Source organism: Felis catus, chromosome A1, assembly GCF_018350175.1.
Source record: "Felis catus isolate Fca126 chromosome A1, F.catus_Fca126_mat1.0, whole genome shotgun sequence".
Taxonomy (NCBI): Eukaryota; Metazoa; Chordata; class Mammalia; order Carnivora; family Felidae; genus Felis; species Felis catus.
Genome location: NC_058368.1, coordinates 28,393,526 through 28,419,946, shown reverse-complemented (window position 1 = coordinate 28,419,946; position 26,421 = coordinate 28,393,526). Strand labels below are relative to the sequence as shown.

At 37.0% G+C, this 26,421-nt stretch overlaps 1 protein-coding gene across 12 annotated transcripts in view; it reads left to right on the top strand.

Moving 5' to 3' along the window:
* Positions 1 to 18,622, top strand: part of DGKH (diacylglycerol kinase eta) — a 191,923-nt gene extending 173,301 nt beyond the window's left edge. For 11 of the 12 annotated variants that reach the window (XM_023251911.2, XM_045053524.1, XM_045053521.1 and 8 more), the window contains 2 exons: positions 572 to 702; positions 5,773 to 18,622. In XM_023251911.2, the coding sequence (XP_023107679.1) occupies positions 572 to 702; positions 5,773 to 5,862 (221 nt within the window). In that variant the 3' untranslated portion in view covers positions 5,863 to 18,622. The remainder of the gene's footprint in view (positions 1 to 571; positions 703 to 5,772) is intronic. The other variant, XM_023251910.2, reaches the window with a different exon arrangement.
* Positions 18,623 to 26,421: the final 7,799 nt, after the last annotated feature.

Genomic DNA, 26,421 nt, shown 5'->3' with positions numbered 1-26,421 from the left:
CATTGGAAAATAAGAATCCAACGAATCTTAGTAGCATTGACGGCATTTAGAGGACATTAAAATGATCTAACAACACGTTTGGTGCTGTAATTATCAATAATTATAATTATAAATAGTAATAGAATCAATAAAGGCGATACTTGAAGACAGCAAGACCAAAACAGAAGTTTGTATAAAATTCAGTACCCTGTTTCAGATTTCATATTTTAATTAGCGTTTGTAGCTAATTAAATTAAATTAGTGCCATATATGGTCTTAAAGAAATCATCAGAGCTTATTTTGATCTTGTACTATTTATCCTAATCATGAGAAATACATTTTTTATTCCTATTGTGTAGTTTGGGTGCCCAGCAGTGAATGTTTTTGCCTAGTCAGACCTTTGTGTTGATTGATGGTCTGTAACCTGCATGGGGAACAACGAAATTGGAGTTTTGTTGAAACAACACCTTTAACCTTTCCCTTTGCTAGCACTGCCCGCTGTACTCTGTTTTGCATCTTCTTTGGCCAACCTTTGCTTTGTAATGCATTGAGCATGTAGAAATTAAGGGGGTTTTGCTCTTAACTTTGGTAGTTCAAAAATGGGGCACAGAGGAAGTTGCTGCTTGGCTGGATCTGCTCAGTTTGGGAGAGTACAAAGAAATCTTCATCCGTCATGACATCAGAGGGGCTGAACTTTTGCATCTGGAAAGGCGAGATCTTAAGGTATTTCCTTTGTGCTACTCTTCTGCTTTTGAAAATTTCCTGGCAAAACAGAATCCTTTATCCTGCACCTCTTTTGTTATGTGCTTCTAGCTTGGCTTATGTTATGCAAATGTGCAGTAATCTAATATGCATTGTCCTGTGGTTGGAGTTCCTCTGCTTTTTAAACAAGAATGTCAGCAGTATTTTCCTATCAAAAATCATTCTCTGATTATTGTAGCTAAAGCTTAGCATGAAGTTAGTAATTTTTCTCTGCATCCATTCATATGGCTGTTCCTGTGCTAATATTTCCAAATGGCTCATGTTTCCATCAGCTCACTTTATTGAGTCGGCATGAAAGGTGGTAATTGTTGCTGAAGACGACTTAAAAATCTAACCAAAGGTTAACAACTAAAAATCAATTCAAAATACCAGTAACAAAGTCTTCCTAATATATGGAACTAAATAAGGGACTCACAGCAGTGGCTACTTAGAGTCCTATGATTTTGTTGTGTTTCTGACTGCCCTTTCAGAAGTCACGTGAACAACTAGACCAATAAATTCAAATGCCCTTCCCATGATTTACTGTTAAAATTGTATTATGCTCAACAATAAATGTATTATTTTCTTTAGTAAATGAAGTAAAAATTATGCTTTACTCTTGCTGGAATGCAGCTTAGAGCCCCTTTGTCATTTATGACCAGAAAGAATATCATTAATTAGCGGTAAGCAGTGGTTCTCTTGGATTTTTCGGGTGGAGACTGCCAGCGCCAAAGTAGAGTATTCTCTCTTAAGGTTGGGAGTAGAATTTTGTCATCTTATATTTTCTTACCAAACGCTGCCATTTTAAAATTCCAAGATTGAGTAATAAGAAAATGACAAAGCCTTTGATATATTTTGGAGTGATCCTTTTCCAGTAGGCCAGGTTCTGATTCTCATGGAATTATGGTACAGTAAATCCCTAACAAATTTGTGAACTGTTGTGCCTTTATCTATAAATACGGTAGCAGAGATCTTTGAACAATGTATGGGTAATCTGTAGGATTTTATAAAGCAGAGTCATACAGTTTTAGCACATTAAAAGTGGACACCATTTATATGTAAATGTTTTTAACCAGAATAATAATAAAGAAGTAGATTAATTAATTATCACAGTTGAGAGTCCCAAATCTGGAAAAAAGCAAAATATACAGTGCTAAAGTTCATAGAGTAAAGGTTGGCTTCAAAATGTGGAATGAGTGCACAAAAAAATAAATGTAAGGCATCATTGTATCTAGGGATAGCTTCTCATATCCTTGGCAGGCAGCAATATTTATTGACTAGCTACTGATTGATATACTATGCCAGTCTCTCTTTACATTTCATTTGCCATGAGTAAGCGTATATTAAAGGAAAAGACTGTATGTGTATGTATATATAAATATATCTCTGTATGTTATATATATGTATACGCACCTATAAGCATACAAATAGACACACACATACACAGTGCGCAAAGCAAATATTTGCAGAATGAAGAAACAAAGCTCATACGTATGCAAAGTCAAAGTTAGAGTGATAGGACTTGGCTAGAAAAAAGTAAGAGTAAAAAGGAAATGGTTAAGAATTATTTTAGTAAATTTTCTCTTTAGCTTTTCATGGGACTTTTTGTTCTACTTTGTTTTTATTATTTTTTAAATTTTTTTTAATGTTTATTCATTTTTGAGAGACAGAGACAGAGCATGAGTGGGGAGGGGCAGAAAGCGAGGGAGACACAGAATCTGAAGCAGGCTCCAGGCTCTGAGCTGTCAGCGCAGAGCCCAACGCGGGGCTCGAAGTCACGGGCCGTGAGGTCATGACCTGAGCTGAAGTCAGACACTTAACTGACTTGGCTACCCAAGCACCCCTACTTCGTTTTTATTTTTAATACAAACTACATTCTTTCCCTTATAACTTGTCTTTTGGAAATCTGTATTGACACTGTCCTTTTTAACTCTTGGTTCTAAAACACGGTCTGAGGGAATGAGAAAAGGAAAATAATTTTACGGAAAGAACCAACTGTCGGACAAAGCCTTCATGAAGGTAGAAGATGAGCTCCCCTTGCTCTCTGGGTGTAGCTGTAAGAGGGAGCAGACTTTTTGGCATAAAGTCTACCAATGTTGGTAAAGGATTACCTACTCCCTGGGTAATCTTACCCATTTCCATTGCTTCAGGTATGGTCCATGAATATGGCAGTGGCTCACAGGGTTGTATTTCCAGCCCTGACCTCATTTGAGAGCTCTAGGATTATATCACCACCTCTACTTGAAACTTGCCTATCACACAGGGGTGTCAGTCTTCACGTGTCAAAAACCAAACCTCTATTCTGCTGTCCCACTCCAGCCCTGCCCCTCCTCACTACCCCTCCTCACCTGGCTAACTCCTGCTCAGATCTTGGCTCAAGTGTTACTTTCTTGTTAGCAAGACGACTAGAGATAGCAATGTGATGCTGCAAAGGTGGGAAAGGAAAAATATTTCTAAGGTGCTTTAGCAGACAAATAAACTGATTATGTTATTTCACCTCCAGGACGACAATAGGCAAAAGTGAGGGACACCAAAGAAAATGGTAAAGATGCAGTGGTTTTGTTTGTGTGGTTGGTTCTTGTTTTTTTCCATTTGGAAAGTTGCATATGTGTGGCTACAAAGGTAACTGAATGTCTACAAAGTATGTTTTTGACAAATCAGGCCTATTCATCCAAAGAAAGAAAAGGCCACTAATAAAGAATATGAAAAAATAAGAAAGGTGTAACAGATGTCATGGCATAACTTTATCACAGCCTAACTCCTAGAAGACATGAGAGTATTGAACTCAAAATAAAGAAAATACAGCTAGGAGTTAGTGTAACTCTATGGAAAACATTCATCTCATTACACCAAATTGGTAATTCTGAGTAGAGTCTGCCTCTCCCAGAGAAGTTTTTATTCTCAAGAATACAATGTGCATATGGCCTGAAATAAAATATTTAATATTAAGTGTATTTATTAATCAGATAATTATATTAACAAAGCAGAAAGAATATTTATCCCACTCAAATAAAAGAATCGAAATGCAACTGTAAATGCATTTATATCTCAAAGTTAGGTAGCAGGAGCAGCTATCTTTCTTTAGGTTTTGGTCTCGCTTTTGAATTTGCTATTTTAGCACACACTTCCTTAAGACTGGCTATGAATGACCCAGTGTTGGGGCACCTGGGTGGCTCAGTCGGCTAGGTGTCCGACTTCGGCTCAGGTCATGATCTCATAGTTCGTGAGTTCGAGCCCTCCACTGGGCTCTGTGCTGACAGTGCAGAGCCTGGAGCCTGCTTCAGATTCTGGGTCTCCCTCTCACTCTGCCCCACCCCTGCTCATGCTCTGACTTTCTCTCTCTCTCTCAAAAATAGACACTAAAAAAAATAAAAATAAAAAAGAATGACCCGGTGTCATATGAGAAAATATTTTTCAGGGTCAGTTACATATTGTAGAAGCGTGACCTAGAAATGATCTCAGGCTGGAAAAGAGTGCTTGCTGTAGAAAAAGTATTTTCTAGAAAGATTCAAAATTGTCAGAAAAAAAAAAAAGTGTCAGTAGCATTACTGCTATAGAATTCAAAGAGCCCATAAAGTGTGTGGAAGAGAGAGCACACGTGTGCACGCACTTCAAATACTCTGATCTGTTTCATTTAAAGCTTAAAAATAAATAATGCTCTTAGCCTACAAAATAGAATGGATATTTGGAATCTTTATCTTCTCAGACACATGATTTTGTGGTATCTCATAATCCTGTTTTCGATGCTACTTTGGAAGCCATCTTTTTGCTAATTTTCAAATATACCAAACCCTCTGTTTTATACAGAATTTGTTTGACTTCACCTGTTAGCAAATTGATCATACCCATTACACTGAAATTAACTATGGCGGTGGGTGATGGCGGCTGATTGGCTCAGTCGGTTTAGCATCCGACTCTTGATTTCGGCTCAGGTCATCATGATCTCAAGTCTCATGAGTTCAAGCCCCACATCGGGCTCTGTGCTGACAGTGAGGGACCTGCTTGGGATTCTCTCTCCCTCTCTCTGTGCCCCTCCCCTGCTTGCTCTCTGTCTCTCTCTCTCTCTCTCTCTCTCTCTCTCTCTCTCTGTCTCTCTCAAATTAAACAAACATTTTTTTAATAAAAAAAAAATAAAAGCTAATTAAACAAAAAAGAAATTACAGGGTTTGGAGGCCTTCACCCTTTCTTTTAGTTTTTCAGGTAGTGAGCATCATGGCTGTCTTGTGTGCATCTCCTTCCTTCCTGCAACAAGTATTTCTTTGCCAGGTGCCTGCTGTGTGCTGCACACTCTGGAACCATCCTCCACTTCTGAAAGCTAAATATTGAATTCTTGGCTCTTTATAGAAAGACAGTTCTGTAAGAAACAAGGAGAGTTCTGAGGCAAAGGAGCCACGAGTGTTTTGAGGAAAAGCATCAACCCACAGAGAGCTATGTTTATGTAATTTTTTTATACTTCTGCATTACAAAGTAGAAAGGATATTTAAATAGACCACTCAAATCAAAGACTCTAAATGTAACTGTAAATGCATTTAAATTCCACATGTAGGTGGTGGCCACTAATATCTTTCTTTAGGATTAGGCTTTACTTTTAAGTTTACTACTTTAGGAAGGATGTGCATGGTTGCCTTAGGACTAATTGTGGATGCCCTGATGTCACATGCCACTTTTCTCAGAGATCCCAAAAGGACCTGTGTTTTAAAAAGAAGAAGAATAGGAGAAACCAATTTTGACTCTTGAAGAACTGTATTGTGTATAATTTATGATAGTGTTAACGTTTAAGAGTTTGTGTAGGCTGCGATTTTTTTTTACTGGTTGGCAATTTTTGCTTTATAAATTGACTTTTATAGTTTTTGCTTCCTAAATCATTGATTATAAACTAAACTAAATGAACTGGATGCTAATTGTACTATTTGCTGGTGAAATATTTAAACCTCAGTCTTCTCTGGTCAATAAACTTCTTTCTTTTCCTTCTCTTTCTTTTTTCTTTTTCTCTTTCCACCTTTTTTCCTCTTTCTTTCTTTCTTTCTTTCTTTCTTTCTTTCTTTCTTTCAGGACCTGGGGATAACGAAAGTGGGCCATATGAAGCGAATTCTCCAGGGAATTAAAGAGCTTGGAAGGAGCACTCCCCAGTCTGAGGTGTAATCACATTGGTGCTATTCCTTGGAAGGGAAGTAATTGCTACTTAATACAAAGCTCTTGGAAGCAGTTGTCTGTTTCTGTAGTCTTCTGCCTAGAAAAGTAAGCACCACTGAGCACCTCTGTGGCTTGATATTTTGCTGTGGGTGAAAATTTTGATTTGAGGTATTAGAAAATATTTTCGTGCCAAAAAAATACATTCCACAAAGCCATTTCCTTATTGTGCAAACTTGACATGTTAAAATATGCTCATATAAGTAAGAAGGTAGGAGGAATCTGAGACAATTGCATTGTCTAAAAGATGGAAATGTTTACTTTCCTTAAACCTGGTCAGATGGAATGTTCTTACTCTGTGACTGCATAACAATATGTGGCTAAAACTCTTAGGTTTCACTATTGGAGGCATTGGCTTCTTCCTTAAAATAGTTGGTTAGGAGATTAAGATGTAAATTAAGCTGTGTTTTGAATGTTAGATGGGTATCGCCTCACTTTGCTAGCATTCAGTGGTCATAGAATGTGGTTAAAACCCCTCAAATATTATGAATGAATGCAAATCTTAATGCACGACATTCCTGCCTGAATTGTCTTTCTTTTTCTTGCATGTCACATGTAATATCTTAAAACTTGGCTTCCATGTCCGTTTTAATGTAATTTAATTTATTACTGCCTCAGTACCTTTTTGTTGGTTAAAGGCACTTTTCTGTTCTTTGATGTGGGATTCTGGATAAATATTCTGTATCTGAGAATTTGTGAACACGTGTCTGTGCCATAATCAACAAATGATACACATTTTTTGCAAGCCAATTTTATGTCACTCTATTATCAACACTAGGTATGCACAGTAGGAAAATTTTCTGGATATTTTCATAAAAGTATGTGTTCTATTGCCGAACAAAACTTGTTATAGCTTCCCAAACCCAAAATTCCCACATTTTGTTCTTATCTTAGGTTTTAATTTAGTGTTTATTCAATACTCTGTTTGTATTTATAATATAGTGGGCTGTTGACATCCAGTTTTCTGAAGGTCTCAGCTGGGGTTTGTATACTGATCGTATGCCGATTGGTCACCCAGACTTATCCACTAGCTAGAGTGACTACTGACACAACTTCCCAACAAGAGATTTACATTTTTTCTTAAGGGCTTTTATCTCATCTCATTCTTATACCATTATTACTATTATCTCACCTAATTCTTATATCAGGCAGGTATTATTTTCTTGTTTCTAAACCACTCTACTTCAGTGTAGCTCAGTAGGAGTCAACATTACAATTATCAAGTCTTTGAAAGCCAAAGGCATACGTGTTAAAAAGTCACCAAAATATCCTCAGACCATCTTTCTTTAGGCGTTATGTACCAAAAATTAATTGTAATATTTCAAAATCTCCTATATAAGAGAAGTAAACAGGGTATTGACCCAGTGGTAACAATTTTCATGAAGTAGCCTTCTAAGCAGGTGCTCTGTAGATACAAATACACACACATACACATATACACATATATGTGTCTATACACATATACCGTGTTTGTATATTCATGCTTAACACACATAATCTTGAAATGTACTCTCACTGATATTTTCTAGACAATTATTTGCCAAATGCTTAATGAGAAATATTAACGGGAAGGCACTTAAAATGAACTATTGTCAGACATAATTTAATTGTATCAAAGAAGTTTAAAACATTTGACACTTTATTCTTATTTATACCTTGCATATTTACTAGTAAAATCACAAAATTAAGACATCTTAGAAGTAAATGAGCCTGATGGGTTCCTGACCAAATATGTCTGACTATATATTCTACCTGTCTAAGTTGTGAATAAATAGAAAATTTTCAAAGGAAATTATATCAAGTAGCATGAAAGAGTAAAAAACCACTCACTTAGTAAGTGTATTGTTACCCTCAGCTATGAAACCAAAGGGCTTCTCTTCCAGTCCCTTGATAATCCGCACCCCTTGTCCCCTGCAAGTTGTCACGCTCTCTTCCAGGCACTTCCCTGTGAAATTAAAATAGAGATGGCAGAGTCTCGGAATTCTGCTGAGGTCACAGATACCTGTCCAGCTCTACCAAAAAGGGAAATGTAGGTGCAGAGAGGCGTGGGACTCACCAATGAATTTTGGGTTGATTTTCACTCACCCAAAATACCCCTTTGCCAATAGAAGAGATTTAAGCTATTACATGTTCAGAATTTGAGAGTAAGATGTAAATGATTAATTTTTTTTTGGCTGATGTTGATCTTTTTACTCTTAGGTAATAACTCTTTATGTTGTAAAACCTTAGTTAATAGACTCTTAACTAGAGTTTTCCTGCAGATGGCTTTGGATGAGGAAAATCCTTTAAAATGACAATTTCAGTATCTTTTTTTTTTTTTTTTTTTGTCGTTAAATTAGAGCAATCTTTCCTGTATGCTTTGTCTATGCATGGCTGTGTAGGACCCACAAGATTTTGCCCACACCTGTTTGCCAAGATGGTATCCTCAGAGCCTCCTTAGGCCCCTGTCAGCCTCACAGAGGAGTCAGCTTCTTACAGTAGATGGAGCTACAAATAGAAAGTAGAAAGAGCTTCTCTCTGGGAGGTGATCCCAGCTCAGGGGAGTGCAGTTGTGGCCTCTGTACCCTGATCCATTCAGAAGCTGAGGTGAGAAGCTTAAGCCTACTCTTGACTGTCAGCTGTAACTGTACTGTTCCTCCCCGCTATGCTCTCCCACACCTGGATAATTTGGGAGAGGTGAAGGGGAATCACAGCCAGCATCCATTTCCTTCAAGTCTTATTTCCGTGAGGAAGAACTTGCCTTTTTTTTTTTTAAGATTTTATTTTTAAGTAATCTCCCTACGCAACATGGGCCTTGACTCACAACCCCGAGACCGAGTCACATGCTACGGTGACTGAGCCAGACAGGCATTCCAAAACTTGCTTTTCAAGAAGGAAAGGGACAGGGTCAGGCCTAAGTAAAATTTCAAAGGACTCAATTCTTCCCTTCAGTGTTATTCCACCTCCCTTTCTGAGTTTCCTTGCCAGCTTTTGGCCTCCCATTTCCCACATGCCCAATGCAGTGACGGTTGCTCAGATTCTCACTACTCTTTGTTACCCTTTCCTCATCAACTTCCATACTACAGAATGACTGCTTTCACCTCTCCCGGCTTGAGTGCCTGTTGCGGATCCTCTGAACAAAGTGCTAGGAAGAAAACAATTTAAAGAAAACTAATTTTACAGTTCACATTTTAAAAAAGGAAACTCGCTAATCTAAATGAACGGATGGGTTAGATGATTTCGGGACCGTGATATAGATTGCTCTGGCTGAGAAGAGATGACCTGTGAATGTCGAGACCCTTGCTGTCCAGTATTATAGGCACTAGCCACATGTGGCTGTTTAAATTTACATTAATTTAATTAGAAAGTTAATTTCTCCATTGCACCAGCCACGTTTCAGGTGCGCAGTAACTACAATAGACAGTGCAGGTGTTAAACATTTCCATCATTGCAAAAATCGTACTGGCCAACACTGGTCTAGATCATTGCTACTCAAACGTGGTTCCTGGGCCAGCAGCATCCATGCCACCTGGGAGCTTATAGAAATGCAGAATTTCAGGTCCCCTCCAGACCTACTGAATTTCAATCTTCTTTGTAAACAAGATTTGGTGGTGGTTAGCACTGGCCTAGCCACATTTTATCGCTCCCAGATATTAAGGATCCGAATGCTTCAAAAAGCCCTCGAATAGCTCACTCCCCAACCCACTACTTCCTAGAAATCCCAGAAAGGAGCTTTAGCTCATTCATCACCTTTGCTAAGTTTTCTTCTGAATGCTTATTCCTAATTCTGGTTCTAGATAAACCCTGCCTACCCAGGAGTTGTATTTGGGTAGCTAAGATAGAAAGGGGATGGGCTGGCGGGCGTAACTGGCCTCTCTCCAGCTCCCCACCTCGTGTTGAAGTCACTAACAATCTACGTTTGCTCAGTTTCTTGCTAATGTCACATTCTCATTTGTTCACAACTTAAGTCACAGGGAACATTTCAGAAGAATATGTAAGGAGATAAGTAAAGACCAGGTCAGTCTCCTACAGCTCATACATTTCACTTTCTCTTATCAGCAGATTATCCTGTTGACGTAGTTCATGCTTCAGGATACAAACAGCACACACACATTAAATGAACCAGTAAGCATGGAAAAAAAAAAAAAAAAGAGTCAAAATGATTCCAAGTAAAGTGGATGTGTCATTAAAGCTCTTGGGAAGGTGTGTTTTGCTGGACTTTTTTTTTTTAATGCTAATTTATCTTGATTTTCAGACAGTTAATAATTCCTTAAAATAGTACCTGAGATATATTTTGATCCTCAAAATACAAATTATTTTATTCTGTAATAAGACCTTTCCCAATGATATATTGTCAGTAATCCTTCACTTAATAATTTTTACATATTGATATCATTTACCAAAACATTACTGGCTACAGATTCTTTAGCTAATTTTAATGAATAAAGAGGGCACCACTTGAGTCTTGATAGAAGTTATTTTTAACAGGCATCAAGAAAGAAAATATTCATGCAAAGCTATGACTTAGAAAATTACAGCGGAAACTTATATATACATCATTTCTAAAGTATATTATCTGTTATTTCTGACTGAACTGACAACACAGTGGACTCTCATGTTCTACACATGTGAATCCTACAAGGATATAGTTTTTCACTAAAGTTCCTTAAATGTTACCTCTCTCAACCTTGACATTTAGGATCTCTCCTGCCCTCTTCCTGCCAAAGGAACTCATCCTGCATTTTTCAGATGCAAGTTGGGTAAAACCATGGGTTCAGAGTTTGATAATAACACAAGTGGCAGTTTTAAAACACCAAGCTTTTAAAGTCAGTTGGAAAGAGTGAAAAGTGAAGATTCCTCAAATACTAACTATTGGTCAATGGAATAACCTCTCTGGGCAGTTCCCACAGCACTCGGTAGCCTCACCTCTCTCCCTCTGGCTTCCCCTTGCCGAGGGCCATGGGGCCTGGGACCCGTCTCTGCTATGGCATCTCCCAGGTGACTTTTGTGTAGCAATCTCTGTGTCAGATGAGTAACACAATGCCTTTGCAATCGGATGCCTTCTTAAAGAAACACGCAAAACTTTAAAAAGGCAAAGATTATTGGTTTTTATAATACCCAAAGGATTCTTTACCTTTATTATTGTTCCTCTTTGTTATTGTCTCCAGATTTTGTTTTGAGATATTTCTGTTAGAAGAAAAAACTGTAAATGTTTATCATTACAGAGAACAGAGAGATAAAAGACAGCTGGACTGTACCTATTTGTATACTTCTTTCTGTTATTTTCGGGAAAATAACTTTAACAGTAACTGAGACTTCGTTAAACTCAGTAACAATGTTTAAGATAAAGACCCATATTACTACTGTAGATGGACAGATTGATTCCCCTTATGTAACTAATATCTTCTATTTACATATATTTATATCTTCTCTCTTAATTTCTTATGCACATCCAAGTTTAAGTTGGAAAAATAGAAACCAAGCCACTACGTAAAAGCTATAAAAACTCCACCTAAAATATTTCATTTTAGCTACAAGTTATTCATTGTATAGGAATTTATAAATAGCCTGGGTATTTCATAGGAACTGCATTTCAAGAGTAAATTAACCGTACCTAAAAGAACATAGGGATACTTTTAAAATGCATTAAGATAAGTTTCATATTCCATTGATGATGCTATTGAAGTAGGATAATGCAGTTAGATAAACAAGCTAAAAAGAAAAAGAATATATTTTGTGTTCCTTACTGTTTGCACTATTGTTTACCACAGGTTAGCCATATCTATTTGTATATTCTAAGTATTAAGCTGATATGTAGCTAAAGATTTCTTACAGTTCTGGTAACTGGTAACTAGTGCTGTGAAAGGTTTTGGTATTGTAACATTCCCAGTTTTGTGAGTTATATATTGTATATTGAAGATGATTAATAAATTGGAGTAATATATTTATCTAGAGCTGGGAAGATATGATAATTATTTTCAAATCTTCACGTAAGTTGTATCAAATTTGTTTCTTCCTCTTAAGTGAGATAAAAGTCTCACTTTTGTGTTAAAATGTCTATTTATACAACAGGTTTCTCCTTTTACTGGTTTTATTAATTTTCATATTAAAATTTTTCTTATCTTTTGATACCAAAATAATTATCCTGCTGGTTATTCAAACTGCCAAGATGTATTTTAGTTTGCAGGAATTTTGGCAGACAAAATATTTAATAACAAACCAGCTTTGTATATTTTGTGGCTTTGGAGGTGAGAATTCTACCTTTGAATCTCTGTGTGAGGCAGTGCTCATATCAACAAACTGAATAATAAGACAGTATTACTTGTGATCATCAGTAGAAGGTTTTCTCAAGTTGTATAAATCAGTGCATTTATTTATTATGTTGTGAAATTTAATCTTTATACAAAATGCATATTCTAGCTCTTTTCTTTGTTACTGCTGTGGCTTAGGGTATAATAGCTCTGTTAACGATTTACTTACGTACTTGAAGTACTCATTTCTGTCAAACAGATGCCCAGTTTTTTTTCCTTCTTAAAAAAATGGTATTTTTTTGTTTTTACCATCATAGGTAACTGAATAGTAATAGGGACTTTGTTAAAAAATAATTTGCATATTTAAAATACATATAGAAAAAAGGCATAAAGCCAAAATAAAATCACCAATATTAAGAATTTAATGTAACCAAGGGATTCACTGTGCTAGATTTTGCCAATATATATTTTATCTTCAAGTCAGAACTTCTGTGATAAACTTTCCATTTTTCTTTTAAAAGAGAGAGAGCTCTGTGATTGTATGCCAATATAACACTAAACTGAACATTGAAATTCTCAAACCCCAAAAATACCGCGTACTTCAAGGGGCCAGCTTTAGATTCCAGGGTGAATATTTTTAAACACGTGTTTGCATTTGACTCTTGTCTACTTTACAAATAGTAACCATGATGGTTAATGCTTTATTTGTTTCTGTCAATTAAGTTAGTGAGGCTTGAATTGAGTTTTGAGTTATTTTTGTTTTAAAAAAGTATTCTCTGTTCAACTCTTTAAAAAGCTAGAAATTGAAAACATAAGGGCATAACCTACCAACCAGAATAAAATCACATGTTCTGACTTAAGGTGAGGCAATGTTGCATACCAAAGAAAACAATTTAACTAGCCCTAAATTCAACCATTTTATTGTTTTACAGTGTGAGCAATAGGTGAATTGTGAACTATTTAAGAACAATAGTAGGAGATTAAGAATTTACTATAATTTTAAAGATACGGAGTTTTATATTAATTTTACTGTTGTATAAGCAATGATTAAAGGCAGAAGAAAACATATGAGAAACATTATATGGAAATATGGAAACATTATAAAGGAAAATGGAGCTTGAGCTGGATATTTGCCAAAGATTTGGAAATGAATAGTTTGAACATAGATATCTTTCACCTTGTACGGTAGAAACACAGAACATGTGTTCCATGTCTAGTAGGCACAATACCACAAAACCCAAAATAGTTACACCGATGATGTCTGAGACTGTATCTGTATGTTACCAAAATAGCCAATGAATTCAGGGAGCTCATCCCACTGTTGCAATTTAGAAGTCATTTAGGCAGGTAGTTTGGATGACCTCATCATTTGTGTTTATTACAAAGCAAATGTCTGTGCTTTGTCAACTTTGTGATTGACAGAAGGAGAATGAGTCAGAAGGACTTAGCTAGTTCCTATTGAATATTTGTAAATGTGGATCAGACCATACCACACAAGTTGAAGAGATTTTCATGAACTTGCTAAGCCTTGAGATTTGTTAGCAGTGATAGATTTTCCTTTTACTTGAAACAACAAAAGATTATTAGAATTTACAATATTATAAATAGCTGAATTATATGATTCTGCAGATGGATATATGGTTTAGATTTAGGTGGTTCTGTAACTGACTCTGGCACTGGCTCACTATGCCTTTTCTACAAACTATGTATGTTTTGGTGTTGCAGTTTTCCCAATGAGACATAGCACTCAAAATGATCAATTATAAGTACTTGGTAATTCTTCTTTTACCGAAGAAATGATGTAAGTGTGAATCATACTTAAATTTACCAGTTGTTTTTTCTTAAGTGTATTTGTTTTGAGAGCACAGAGACAGTGAGTGGGAGAGGGGCAGACATCTGAAACAGGCTCCACTCTGACAGCAGAGAGCCTGATGAGGGGCTTCAGCTCCCAAGCTGCGAGATCAGGACCCGAGCCGGTCAGACGCTCAACCGACTGAGCCCTTCAGGAGCCCCTTAAATTTACCAGTTCTTTCCCACTGTCATTTGATATACAAAGAAAGACTTCCAAAACTATAGCATGAAGATTACAAGTCCAGATTAATATCCCTGATGTTGCATTTGAAATGAAAGTGAAGTTACATTAATCCTCCAGAGTAGGGGATTGGTATTTTCACCTGTTTACTACAGGTTCATATTATTCATTTAAAGGCAGGCTAAACTCTCATTTCTAAAATCTTCAGAAATTCAGATTCATTTTGTTTTTTCTACATTCACCGCAAACAACCATTATATAGTAGCAGATTGGTTGATTTTTTCTTTTTAATTAAGACCTTCATGTCTTTTCTTAGATTAACACCCAAAAGAGAAAAATGTCACTTTAAATCAGTGGTTACAAAAATGAAATACGGGACTTACTTGTTTCATGCTGTGACATCGCTTGCTCTCTGTACTAAATGAATTCTGAATGGTTTTCTTGCTGTTTGATCTGAAGCATGGATCGTTAGCTACATTTCCTGGCTGTGGAATGGTACTCCCTCACAAAAAGTCCTGCAAAACTTCCTGTAAAGAAACTAAACTGGAGATTATTTTAATTATTGCCATAATGGAAATCTGAGTACAATTTAGGGGAAAAAATTCAAATAACCATGTTAAAATCATTAAATATCGATGAAGGTAAGGGAATATTGCCTTCTATTTTTACCTAACATTTGAATTCAGTCACTAACTGATAACTTAAAAAGTTTGTCCTGAATATAGCATAATATGATAACTTGAAAGTCCTGTTACATCCCCTTCCCCTAAAAATGTTGAAATTATAAGAGGCTGTAAACTGGATGATATAGAGAAAAGACCAAAGCAGAACTCGTTTGCATGTGATTTGGATCTGTCTTAATGACACAGCCTAGTTTTCATGACGACGGGTCTCTAAACAATTCCAGAATGATTTGGTAGAGTGACGGGAAGAAATTATTTTTCTGGGTATTTGTGTCTCACAATGACCTGATATACAGACGGCCCTAGTATAATTAACATTAATTATAACTTCTGTTAGAACCTACCCTGTTTACAAATCTGTTGTGCAACGATTTTTTAATATACATAATGATGAATGAATTGCGAACTTGGACAGTTCTTTTGTTTCCTCTCCTTCTTTGACTTGAAAAGCTTTCAAAAAGCTTTTGAGATGACATAATTTTCATAGCAACGTGATGTGACTGCCTGCTTCTGCCAAGAAACTCCTGAACTAAAATATGGAACAAAACAAGTGCTTAACCCCAATCTTGTTTTTGGATTGTGTTTGCAAAAGCGTTTCATGTAGCAAAGTTTTCTCAGTATTTATGCAGTTGCATATTTCATTTTTTGTCCGTCTCAAAAGTTGCATTGGTGTTTTATGTTCCATTTCTAATTATATGCAGTAAAGTGATAATTCCATTGCCGTAGTTCAGCCCTCTGCCGATACAGACCTTCGTGATTTTTCTCTCCTGTGCTTTTGCCGTAGTTTTTCAGCGACCGGTGTTCCTACGTACATTGTTTCCTACCTCTAGTTCATCTTCCACATGGTTGAACGGAGTGGGAGTGGTCTTTCTGAAATGCATTTTCTTTGTCATTCCTTTGCAACAATTTTTTTTTTTTTTTTTTTTGGAGCCTAGCAACCTAACCCCTTAGTGTGATAGATAAGGGTCTCTATGGCTTTGCCTCTTCCCATCCTCAGCCACCATTTCCTCTAGAGGCCTTTTGTAATTTATTGCCTTAGCATAATCACTTGCTAGAGATCAACTCATTCAAAACTCGGTTCATATTTAACTTTCCGTGGAGCTCTACCTGACTTCCCAAAGTTAAGTATTTCATTCATGTTGCATAGCATCTTGAAACTTTCTCTGTTAAAATAACATCACATTTCAGTAATTTCATGTGTGTGTGTGTGTGTGTGTGCGCCTGCCTTTCCTCCCCCTACCAAATTTCTCCATCTTTGTAACAGTCTCAGTGTGAAGCTACCATATAATAAGACTTCAATAAATGTTTTTGAAAGAATGAAGGTCCTATGGAACCCAAACTTCTCTATAATTTTATACTTTCACAAATGCAAGCTTAGACTTCCCTGAGCCACATGAGGGATGTGTGTATTCATGAGCAGGTGAGCATGTGTGCACTCTGGGCACACGTGCCAACAGGAGATAAACATCAAGGAAGAGAGATTGTTTCGAAAAGGATAATCATTTGTTAGTTTTTCGTCGGAAGTGTTTACCAAATCTGACCAAACCTGAATTCTTGTTTCTAAAAACGAGGCTTACAAAATTTTCAAATCGCTGTCAAATTCTTGTTTGGAATTCATGCGTATGCCCTAAAGACCACCTTGCTGTTTTGCAGACACATTTAGTGTCTACAGTCTATATAAACACATGCACTGATCACCTAGACAAAATAAGGAAGGATATTTGGGAAAGAATCAGAACTAATAATGAAGGTGAAAGTTTCTCAAAAGTAATAGCCAACCAGAGATCTAGGCTGAATTGGTGTGATTTCAGGTCATTTATAGCTAAGGATTATTTCATTTTTTATGATGCAAATGTAAGATGGCTTGTTTGTGCCTGTTGTCCCCCCCTTCTAGAACATAAAGACTAAAATCTATTACCTAAGCGTTTGTTTTGTTCTTTTCTGATTCTATAAAACACTTCAGCCATGTCCCCAAATCGTGATAGAGGTCAACACAAAAATTCTTTACAGTTAATAATTCCTAAAGTTAAATAGTAATCAAAAATGCATGTAATTAAATTAAATGCCCTCTTCCTTTGCTCATGTAAGAGACATTTTTCCACCTGCTCTGTACGGGGCACTTGATTAGATGCTGGTTGTACAATAAAATAGTCTGTCTTCAGAATTATTTTCTATAGTCTGAGAAATTGGGGGGACACAGTTTAAACCAAATGTTCCTCAGGTTATTTTAGAATAATCTCATTCCACCCAAAAAAACAAACTTTGCGTCATGAAGAATTAATCCCATTTTTATGTCCAGTTTTTGCACTTTCAGATCAGCCATAAATACTTTTTCACCATCACTCGTCAAGTATATGTTTCATCAATCCCGTAGAACCCCATCTCTGTAGGTGCTATGTGTGGTCCAAGTGGCTAATAGATTTCTAGAACATGAATTCAATTTCAAGTCCATTTTAGAAAGGCATATATCCCTATTAATGCCATACACCAAAATATATGAGGTATGGCTGTAAACCCACAGCAGAAGGAAAAAAATTATAAAGTAATGCTTTCTAGTATAGTTCAAAGACTCCGTTTGAAGTTAATGGGTTGATATTTCCACCTCAATTATTTTTAATTTTTAATGGGGAGTAGAGAGTAATAATATTTAACAGGTAGCATACTTATCTGAGCATATAGTAAATATACTACAAGTATTTGTATGCCACAAGGCACTGATATTGATGAAAGAAAGCAAAAATATTTGACTTATAAAAAATTAACTTCTCTGCATATTTATTGATGGTTAGGCAATAGGGTTCCTTTATGAGAAGGAAAAAAAATATATTGTCAGTAAGTATGGGAAAAACCTTAAGTGTGTGTATTTTTACCTTTTGATAGGCATATTTTGAAGTCATTCTTTCCCATCAATATAAATAAAGTATCAACCATTTCTTCGTTCTCTAGGAAAAGAAATTTTTAGTTTGATACAATTTTACTCTTTGTTCGATACTGTAAAAGGTCCACAAAAGGAGGAGGCTTGACTGGACACTTAATTTACCTTCCCATAAAGATAATCATAATTATTTGCCTCCTGTTTATTATCATGTTGAAAACCTGACAGTGTAGCTCCTTTTGTCCCTCACATTGCAAAAGATAGTTTTACTCTAGCCTTTGCCATATTATTTATAGTTAAGAATTTACTACATTTTGGTAGTCTGTTTTGAAACTTTTACTTGTATCTGAAAGATGCAGATCATGTCTATTTATTATTACACAATGGGCTCTGTTTGCTGCAGAAAAGAGTGAAACTTTTAACTGCTTAGCACATTTGCCAGTGAAATATACCTGACAGAGCAGAGGTTATAACTTTGGCTCTAATTACTTTTAATAATGGTAAGGAAATGTGTTTTGTTTGTTTACATGCTGTTTACAATGGCATAATTTTTTAAATATATACAATTGAGATATTTATTGCATACTATTTTAAAGATGTTTTATGTGTTTTCACCTTTGGAATATATTGTTACAGTTACTTATACAGATAATTTGGGTGGCTTTGTTAATGTAGCTAGTAATTTTTATGACTACTAAGTGACCAGTTTTCCGTGCCTTTTATTGTGGGATGCATGATTATGTATTTATTGTACGGAAGTCACTGATGTGTGTATTTTTGTACTTTGCTGGGAGTAATGGTTGATCTCGATGTACATGATGATGAGAGATGCCTTTCCCAAAGGGCACTGCCTTGAGATCGTCCTTCTCAAAATAAAAAGAATGCATTTGGAGAATGTGTGAAGCCTACTTTCTTTCTGGGAGAAAGTCTTATTTTTTTAATTAAACTTTTTATTGTGAGATCATTGTAGATTCACATACAGTTGTACAAAATAGTACAGAGAGAGATGGTGTGTACCTTTCACCCATTTCCCCCCTATGATAACACCCGGCACAACTATAGTACAATATCACAACCAGGCTGTTGACACTGACAGAGTCCAGATGCTGGACAGTTCTTTCACCCCAAGGCCATACAAGGATCCCCTAAGCTGCCCTTTATAGCCACACCTACTTCCCTCCTGCCTCCATCCTATCTCCACTTCTATAATTTTGTCATTTCATTTTATATTAATGGAATCATACAGTATACAACTTATTCCCACCCACCCCCACCCCCCAGCCCAATTCCGTGGAGATTTCATCCAAACCGTTGCATGTAACAATAGTTCATTCAGTTCTTTTATTTTTTAGTAAGATCCATCTGGTGGGGGAATTCTTTGTTTTTTTAACGTTACTCATTTTTGAGACAGAGGAAGAGCATGAGCAGGGGAAGGGCAGAGAGGGAGAGAGGGAGACCCAGAATCCGAAGCAGGCTCCAGGCTCTGAGCTGTCAGCACAGAGCCCAACGTGGGGCTTGAACCCACGAATCATGAGATCACGACCTGGGCTAAAGTTGGACGCTTAACCAGCTGAGCCACCCACATGCCCCAGGAGGGGGAATTCTTAATGGTAAAATATAGTTTAGTTTATCCTTATAGCAATGAGTCCTTGAAGTTCACCAACAAGCACTTGTTACCTAATGCATGGCAGGTGTTGTCCCCAGGTGTTATTGTAACAGAGTGGCATGCGATGAAAAAAATACGCCACCACATATGTGGGGAGCACAGAGGAAGACAATGCGTAGAGGGTGTTTCAAGGTTGGAGATTGGGAGTAGATACAAGAGGATAGGAGGTTGGATGTAAGAATTGTCTTCAAATCTTTGAAGGACTATCAAAGAGGATTGGTTTTGCATTCGTTCTAAATGTGAGAAGCAAGTGAAATTGGCAAGAAAAACTGCAATGTCTAAAGATGCACTGGGCTGTGTCACAGAATGTGTTCCCTTTTGAGAAAAGTGTTCAAACACAGGCTGCAAGAACGTGAACTCCTCGTGAGAAGAAAATGTTGTCACTAGTACGACCCAGTGTATGGAAAAGTACTTGGCACATGGTCATGCACAATATCTATTTGTTGACTGAGTCAGAAGTGATTCAAGCATCGGATCAGAAGACCAGAACACCTTGGGGTCTCTTTATCAATCCTGCAATTGATTATACATAAATGAAAAATATCCATGGCCCTAACCAAATTAGGAAACAAAGGAACCTGAGTTTAAACTCTGAAAAAGCTTGTCATTCAGCATCCCATTAAAAGCAACCGAAACTTTTATGCATCTCCATGGCGACCCTGAGGCACAGCTTGATTCCAAAGGGCTTTCTGAATCATATTAAATTACTTACACTTTACATTGCAAATTATCTTTTATTATATACGAATTGTTTCTGCTTTTCTTAACAAGCAGTGTGTTTACATAATTACGATTCTTGATTAATCAGAAAGCCCATTTCCTAATCTTGGCAGCCAACAGTTTATAGTCTGTCTTTGTCCTTTTGGGTTGCTCTAACGAAATGCTATAGACTGAGTGGATTTTAAACAACAGAAATTTATTTCTTACTGTTCTGGAGGCCGGGAAATCCCAAGATCGAGGCGCGAGGAAGTTCAGTGTCTGGCAAAAGCCCACTTTCTGGCCACAGAAGACCATCTTCTCTCTGTGTCCTCATGGGGCAGAAAGGTCCAGAGAGCTCTCTGGCGTCTCATTTGTAAGAGTACTAATTCCATTAATGAGGGATGTGCTCTCATGACCTCATCACCTCTAAAAGTCCCCACCTCCTAATAGCATTGGGGGTTAGGATTCCAACAAATATGCAGACCATAGCATAGTGCTAGCAAATTAGAATTTTCACCAGGAAGTCTAAATACAGATTTTTCTGTATTATTATTATTTTTAGAAATAAGAATTGTCCCAGCAGTCCAAGAATTTGAACCCCATCTTTCCTTCCCTAGCTCTGGCCCCAATGTTTGTCTCCCTTAGTCCCTGTACCGCCACTAGTGCATTCACAAAACGTGACAATCAGTGCTATGGTTGGTAACATTCGGGAGCTAGTCTTACGACTGGGATGTGGGTACAATTGTAAGAATGAGAGGCTGCAGATAAAAGCTAGTAGCATCCCAGCACCATATAGCACCTCTCAGTTTGAAGCACTATATGTACATTTAATCCTTATGACAACCCTGTAAATTTAGTATTTGCCCCATTAGAGCACCCTCACACCCTGCACACAACTTTAGTTGGTTCTATTTCTAGCAATGACATTTTGAACAAACACGGACATTGAGCACTACCATTCCTTAAAGGAGTGACACTGCCTTACCAAGTAGGAAGCAGCCCCCAAGAAGCATAGAGTGAGTCAGGTAAAGCATATTGTCTGCGTAGCTCCTGTCCCACTCCCTCCTCCCTCCCGCCCACATCCATGTTGCCAAAGCACGCTGGCAGCTCAAAGTCCACAGATGAAAGCTACCTCAGATTATAGTTTGATTTTTTCAAATTTTTTTGGCGGCTACCCACAATTAGAAATACATATTCCCCATTATGCATAAATGTATGTGTATATACAGATATCTGTATATACACACACACACACACACACACACATACACATTTACAAACATGCATGTATATAATAGCAAATTTAACAACACAGCACGTATTTACATGCATTAAATAGTATTGGTATTTTCTGTTTTATTTTTTTTTTAATACTGATTGCCACCTATCGAAGTGATTTTGTAACCCAGTAGTGAAAGGGTAAGCAAACTTTCTCTGTAAAGGGTCGGCCTGTAAATATTTTTGGTTTTGTGGGCCGTGCGGTCTCTGGCAGGTGCACTCAACTCCGCCACTGTAGCAGGAAAGCAGCCATCGATGATACATAAGTGATGAGCCGACTCTATTCCAATAAAGTTCTTTACAGGGACAGACCGCATCCCAACCCCTGTACTGACAGGTCAGCGCCCACAGGTCCCAAGTTTCCAAATGCAACACTAGTTCATCAATTTCCAGTGCTCAGTTGACTGCTTGAGAGTCATCCAGAAAGCATGTGTAAAAGCGTCCAGGACCTACTCCAGCCCTATAGAACTGCAATCTCTGGGTGAGGGGTCAGAGCACCCTCGAATCACCCTCCCTGGGGGATTCTTATCTGCAGCCAGTTTAGGAACCACTGATCTGATCCAACCTCTCCATTCACCCACAGCTGCCGTCTAACAAAACTAAAGTTAAGCTTGAAGGCTAAGATCTGGGCTCCAAGCAGTTGTCCATGAATTTCAAAAACCCAAGTCATACAAACTGGGAACTCACCAAGTGCAGTTGAGTTGGAAATTAATAAGAAATCTGAAACAGGATATAAAATGTATCTCTTATAATTTGTTCAATATATATCCCTGCAGAAATTCAGCAACACTGATAACCAATTAAGGGACAGAAGCCAATGGCCATTAAACTGATAATAAGAATATTAAATATCTTAAGACTACTATAAAAGTTCATTCAGCCCAAAGGCATAAATGGCTAAAAGCTCATTATTACATGATGACAATTTTTCAACCAACAAGAAACACTAATATGGAACACTGTAATTAGCCTAATTATAATTTGATGAACTATGCCATTTCAACTGGAAATCAAATTATTAAAGCACATCAGCTGATTTGAAAGTGATTATAGCATGCTGGCAATATGTTTTTTAGTTTTTTTTGGCCTGAAGTAATTTTTAAATTTAAAAGTAAAAATCAGTTTCTATTTTCATCAAGAAAAGAAGTTATCTTGACATAGACTTTCTATATGGACCTCAATATATTGAAATAATAGAAGTAAAAATAATAGCAAAAACAAGCCTAAGCAAAAATTTAAAGTTAAACACTAAGATTAGTGGATTAATTCATTGTAAATTCTGTAAACTTAAATATTAACCTATATTCATCTTAAAATTTTTAAAAAATGTTTTTATTTGTTTTTGAGACAGAGACAGAGCATGAGCAGGGGAGGGGCAGAGAGAGAGGGAGACACAGAATCCGAAGCAGGCTCCAGGCTCAGAGGTCCGAACTGTCAGCACAGAGCCCGACACAGGACTTGAACTCATGGACCATGAGATCATGACCTGAGCCAAAGTCGGATGCTCAACCAACTGAGCCACCCAGGCGCCCCTAACCTATATTCATTTTTATACCTACTCATATTTGTTGTATAGTCTCTGTTAACTTTACAGAGTATTTTAGATACTAACAAAAGTCATTTCTTTCCCCTGTGTATTGTGTATAAATTAAAGGAAAACTTCTAAGCCCTCCTCTGAATTGCTAGGGTTTTTTTGTCCTCATCTGTTCCATTCTTCCCTGCCTCCACATACACACACACGCACGCGCGCACACACACACACACGCACACACACACAACTACCCTAAAATACATCCCTACTCTCCTCTCATCTCTACTACCAACACCACTTCTTCTCTACCTGTCAAATTCCTGCTTATCCATCAATTCTCAGCTCAAGGAATCTCCCAGTGGAACCTTCTAAAATTTGCCAAGGCAAACTTAGACATTCTAGTCTCTGTTCTTATTACCCTGTGTTCCCATTGCATATCTTGACTAGAGTGATTATATTGCATCATAATTATTAATGCAGCTTTGTTCCCAACAAATTCGCTTTCTCTTAATAACAAGAGAATATATATTATTCATCACATTCCCATTGTATTACACAAAGCTTGGCTTCTGGCTGGTCTTCAAAACATGTCTGTTGAATGAATAAAGAGAATATCTTACTTGTAATATTTTGTTTAGAACTCTTTTTTAAAGTTTATTTATTGACTGATTGAGAGAGAAGGAGAGAGAGAGAGAGTCTGTGTGCACCCAAGCAGGGGAGGGGCAGAGAGAGGGAGAGGGAGAAAATCCTAAAGAGGCTCCCCTCTGTCAGCGTGAAGCACCCCCAAACGTGGGGCTTGATGGAGGGTTCAGGCAAACCCTGAGATCATGACCTAAGCAGAAATCAAGAGTTGGATGCTTAACCAACTGAGCCATCCAGACACCCGATATTTTGTTTAGAACTCTTACCTCTATGTTCTTAAGTGATATTTCACTGTCCTTGTCCAGTTTGGGATTCAAGTTTACAGTAACTCAAATGAGTTGAGGGAGTATTTCTTCTTTCTTATTCTGTAAAAGAACTTGTGTAAGAATAGAGCTGTCTGTTCTTTGAATGTATGAAGGAATTATCTATAAAGCTGTCTCCTCATAGCTTTATCACTTCCTCCTATGGGGGGGGGGTTGTTCTGTTTTAGTTTTCTAACTTCTTTGGTTGGATGATTAGTATATCATCTTTATTTTTAATAAAAGCATGTAAAATTATCAGTTTTCCTCTAAGTACTACTTTAGCTACATTCCCACACAGAATTCTTCTTTTCTTTTTCTTCTTTTCTTTCTTTTTTTTTTTTTTTAGGCACTTTTCATGGGTGCAAGATGGTCATCTGTTTGTCTAGAAATCCAAGGGACAAGCTCAATCACATAAGGGAAGTCAATGGACTGAAACCCAGGACAGGTCTCTAAATCAGAGAGATGGAGTTCAGTGGAAAAATCCTATGGGTGTTCAGACCGGAGAGCACATCCCCCAGACACCAGACTTGTAATTGCACACTAATTCCACATGATAAGCCCTCCAATGGGCAGAGGCCCATGCCCTGCTCAGGACTGAATGGGAAAGACTGGGCCCTTGCAAGACCTGGGCAAGGTCTCATGCAACCCCCAACTTTTAACATGTGGTTTCATTATTATCCAATTTCAAGCATTTAGTCATTTGCTTTATGATTTTTTTTACTTTATTCACAAGAATCAATAATGTTTTAAAGGTAGCTTTCCACCCTGGTGATGGTCTAGTCCTGGCCCATGGGACAGGTTAATTTCTGATTCACCCTTACCTTGATTCACCCTCACACTCTCCCCCAGTAAGTCAAAATACCTTTTGGTATTTTAGCTGAATGGAGGAAGGAGGTTTTCCTGTTAGACTCCCCACCTAGGGTGGGTTCTAGTTTGACTATCTCCCTCCTGAGATCCTGTGAGCTCAATTTAGCCCTTTTAGCAAATGCCCTCAAATAAAATCTGTTTCAGTGATAAGCTTAACGTTCTAGGCTCTTGTCTTCATTTAGATTTTATCCAGCACTTTTAGTCATTTGTGAAGGAAAGACCAAATCTCACTACCCAATATGGTAGCCACTAGTTATGTGTGGCTATTGAACACTTGAAATGGGGCTAGTCTGAATTTAGATATACACATCAGATTTTGCAACCTGATATGAAAAAAGAATGTAAAATGTCTCAATAATTCTTACATTGGTTAAGTGTTGAAATGATAACATTGTGGATATATCGTGTTAAAGAAAATATATTATGGAATTAATTTTGCATGTTCCTCCTAACTCTTAATATTGTTAACTACAAAATTTTAAATTATGTACATGGCTCACATTAGATTTATTTTAGACTGTCCTCATTTTAATAATCTGGTCTGTAATATTATTGAGGAAATGTATTTATTTTTAACCACAGCATTAGATTCATCTTTTGTATATTGAATTTTTAATATATAGTTAGAATACTTCTTAGTTTGTTCATATATTACGAGCATGAATACAGATTTTCCTTTTTTTTTTTAAATGGATAATAATTGTTAAAAACTAACTTTGGGGGAGACTTTGATTTCTATTTTTTTTTTTTTAGAATTTTTATTCTAAAAAAGAGCATATAATAAACACTTGATTTGTTATTAATGTCATCTCTCAGAAGTGACAACGTTTTTGGCTTGTAGAATGTCATGTTATTTTATTTGCTTGTTTGTTTGATTGTTTATTTAAGGTTTTATGTAAGTAATCTGTATACCCAACTTGGGGCTCAAACTCACAATCCTGAAATCAAGGATTTACACGCTTTACTTACTCAGCCAGCCAGATACTCCAAATGTCATGTTATTTTAGAGGATGAAAAATGTATGTAGAAAAATCTGGGTGGTGTCAGTCATGTTCCCTAGACATTAAGAAAGGAAATTGATGCTTAGGGGCACGTGGCTGGCTTAGTCAGTAGAACCTGTAACTCTTGATTTCAGGGTTGTGAGTTTGAGTCCCATGTTGGGGTAGAGATTACTTAAAAATAAAATCTTAAAAAAAAAAAAGGTTGATGCTTAATAGTTAAGGGGGAAAAAAAACTGTCCAGTAAGTGGTGCTGGAATAATTAGATGTTCATAAAGAAGAGAAAAAATTAAATCCCTTCCTCACCCCATAGTCAAAATTAATTCTAATAAATAAAAGACATAAATATGAAAAGCAAAACTTCAAATGTCAAAATGAAAACATAAGACAATATTTTTATGTCAGGGGGCTAAGGAAGAGTTATTTTATGTGAGGCACTAAAAACATAGCCCATTTAAAAAAAAAGATTCATAAATTTGACTAAATAAAAATGTAAGTGTTCTGTTAAGTAATAAATAACATATAAAAGTCAAAAGACAGACCACAGACTGAAAAAAATGTTTTTAAGCATATAAACCACCATGGATTAGAGGGCGCCTGGTGGCTCAGTCGTTGAGTGTCCGACTTCAGCTCAGGTCGTGATCTCACGGTTCGTGAGTTCGGGCCCAGAATCCGGCTCTGTGCTGACAGCTCGGAGCCTGGAGCCTG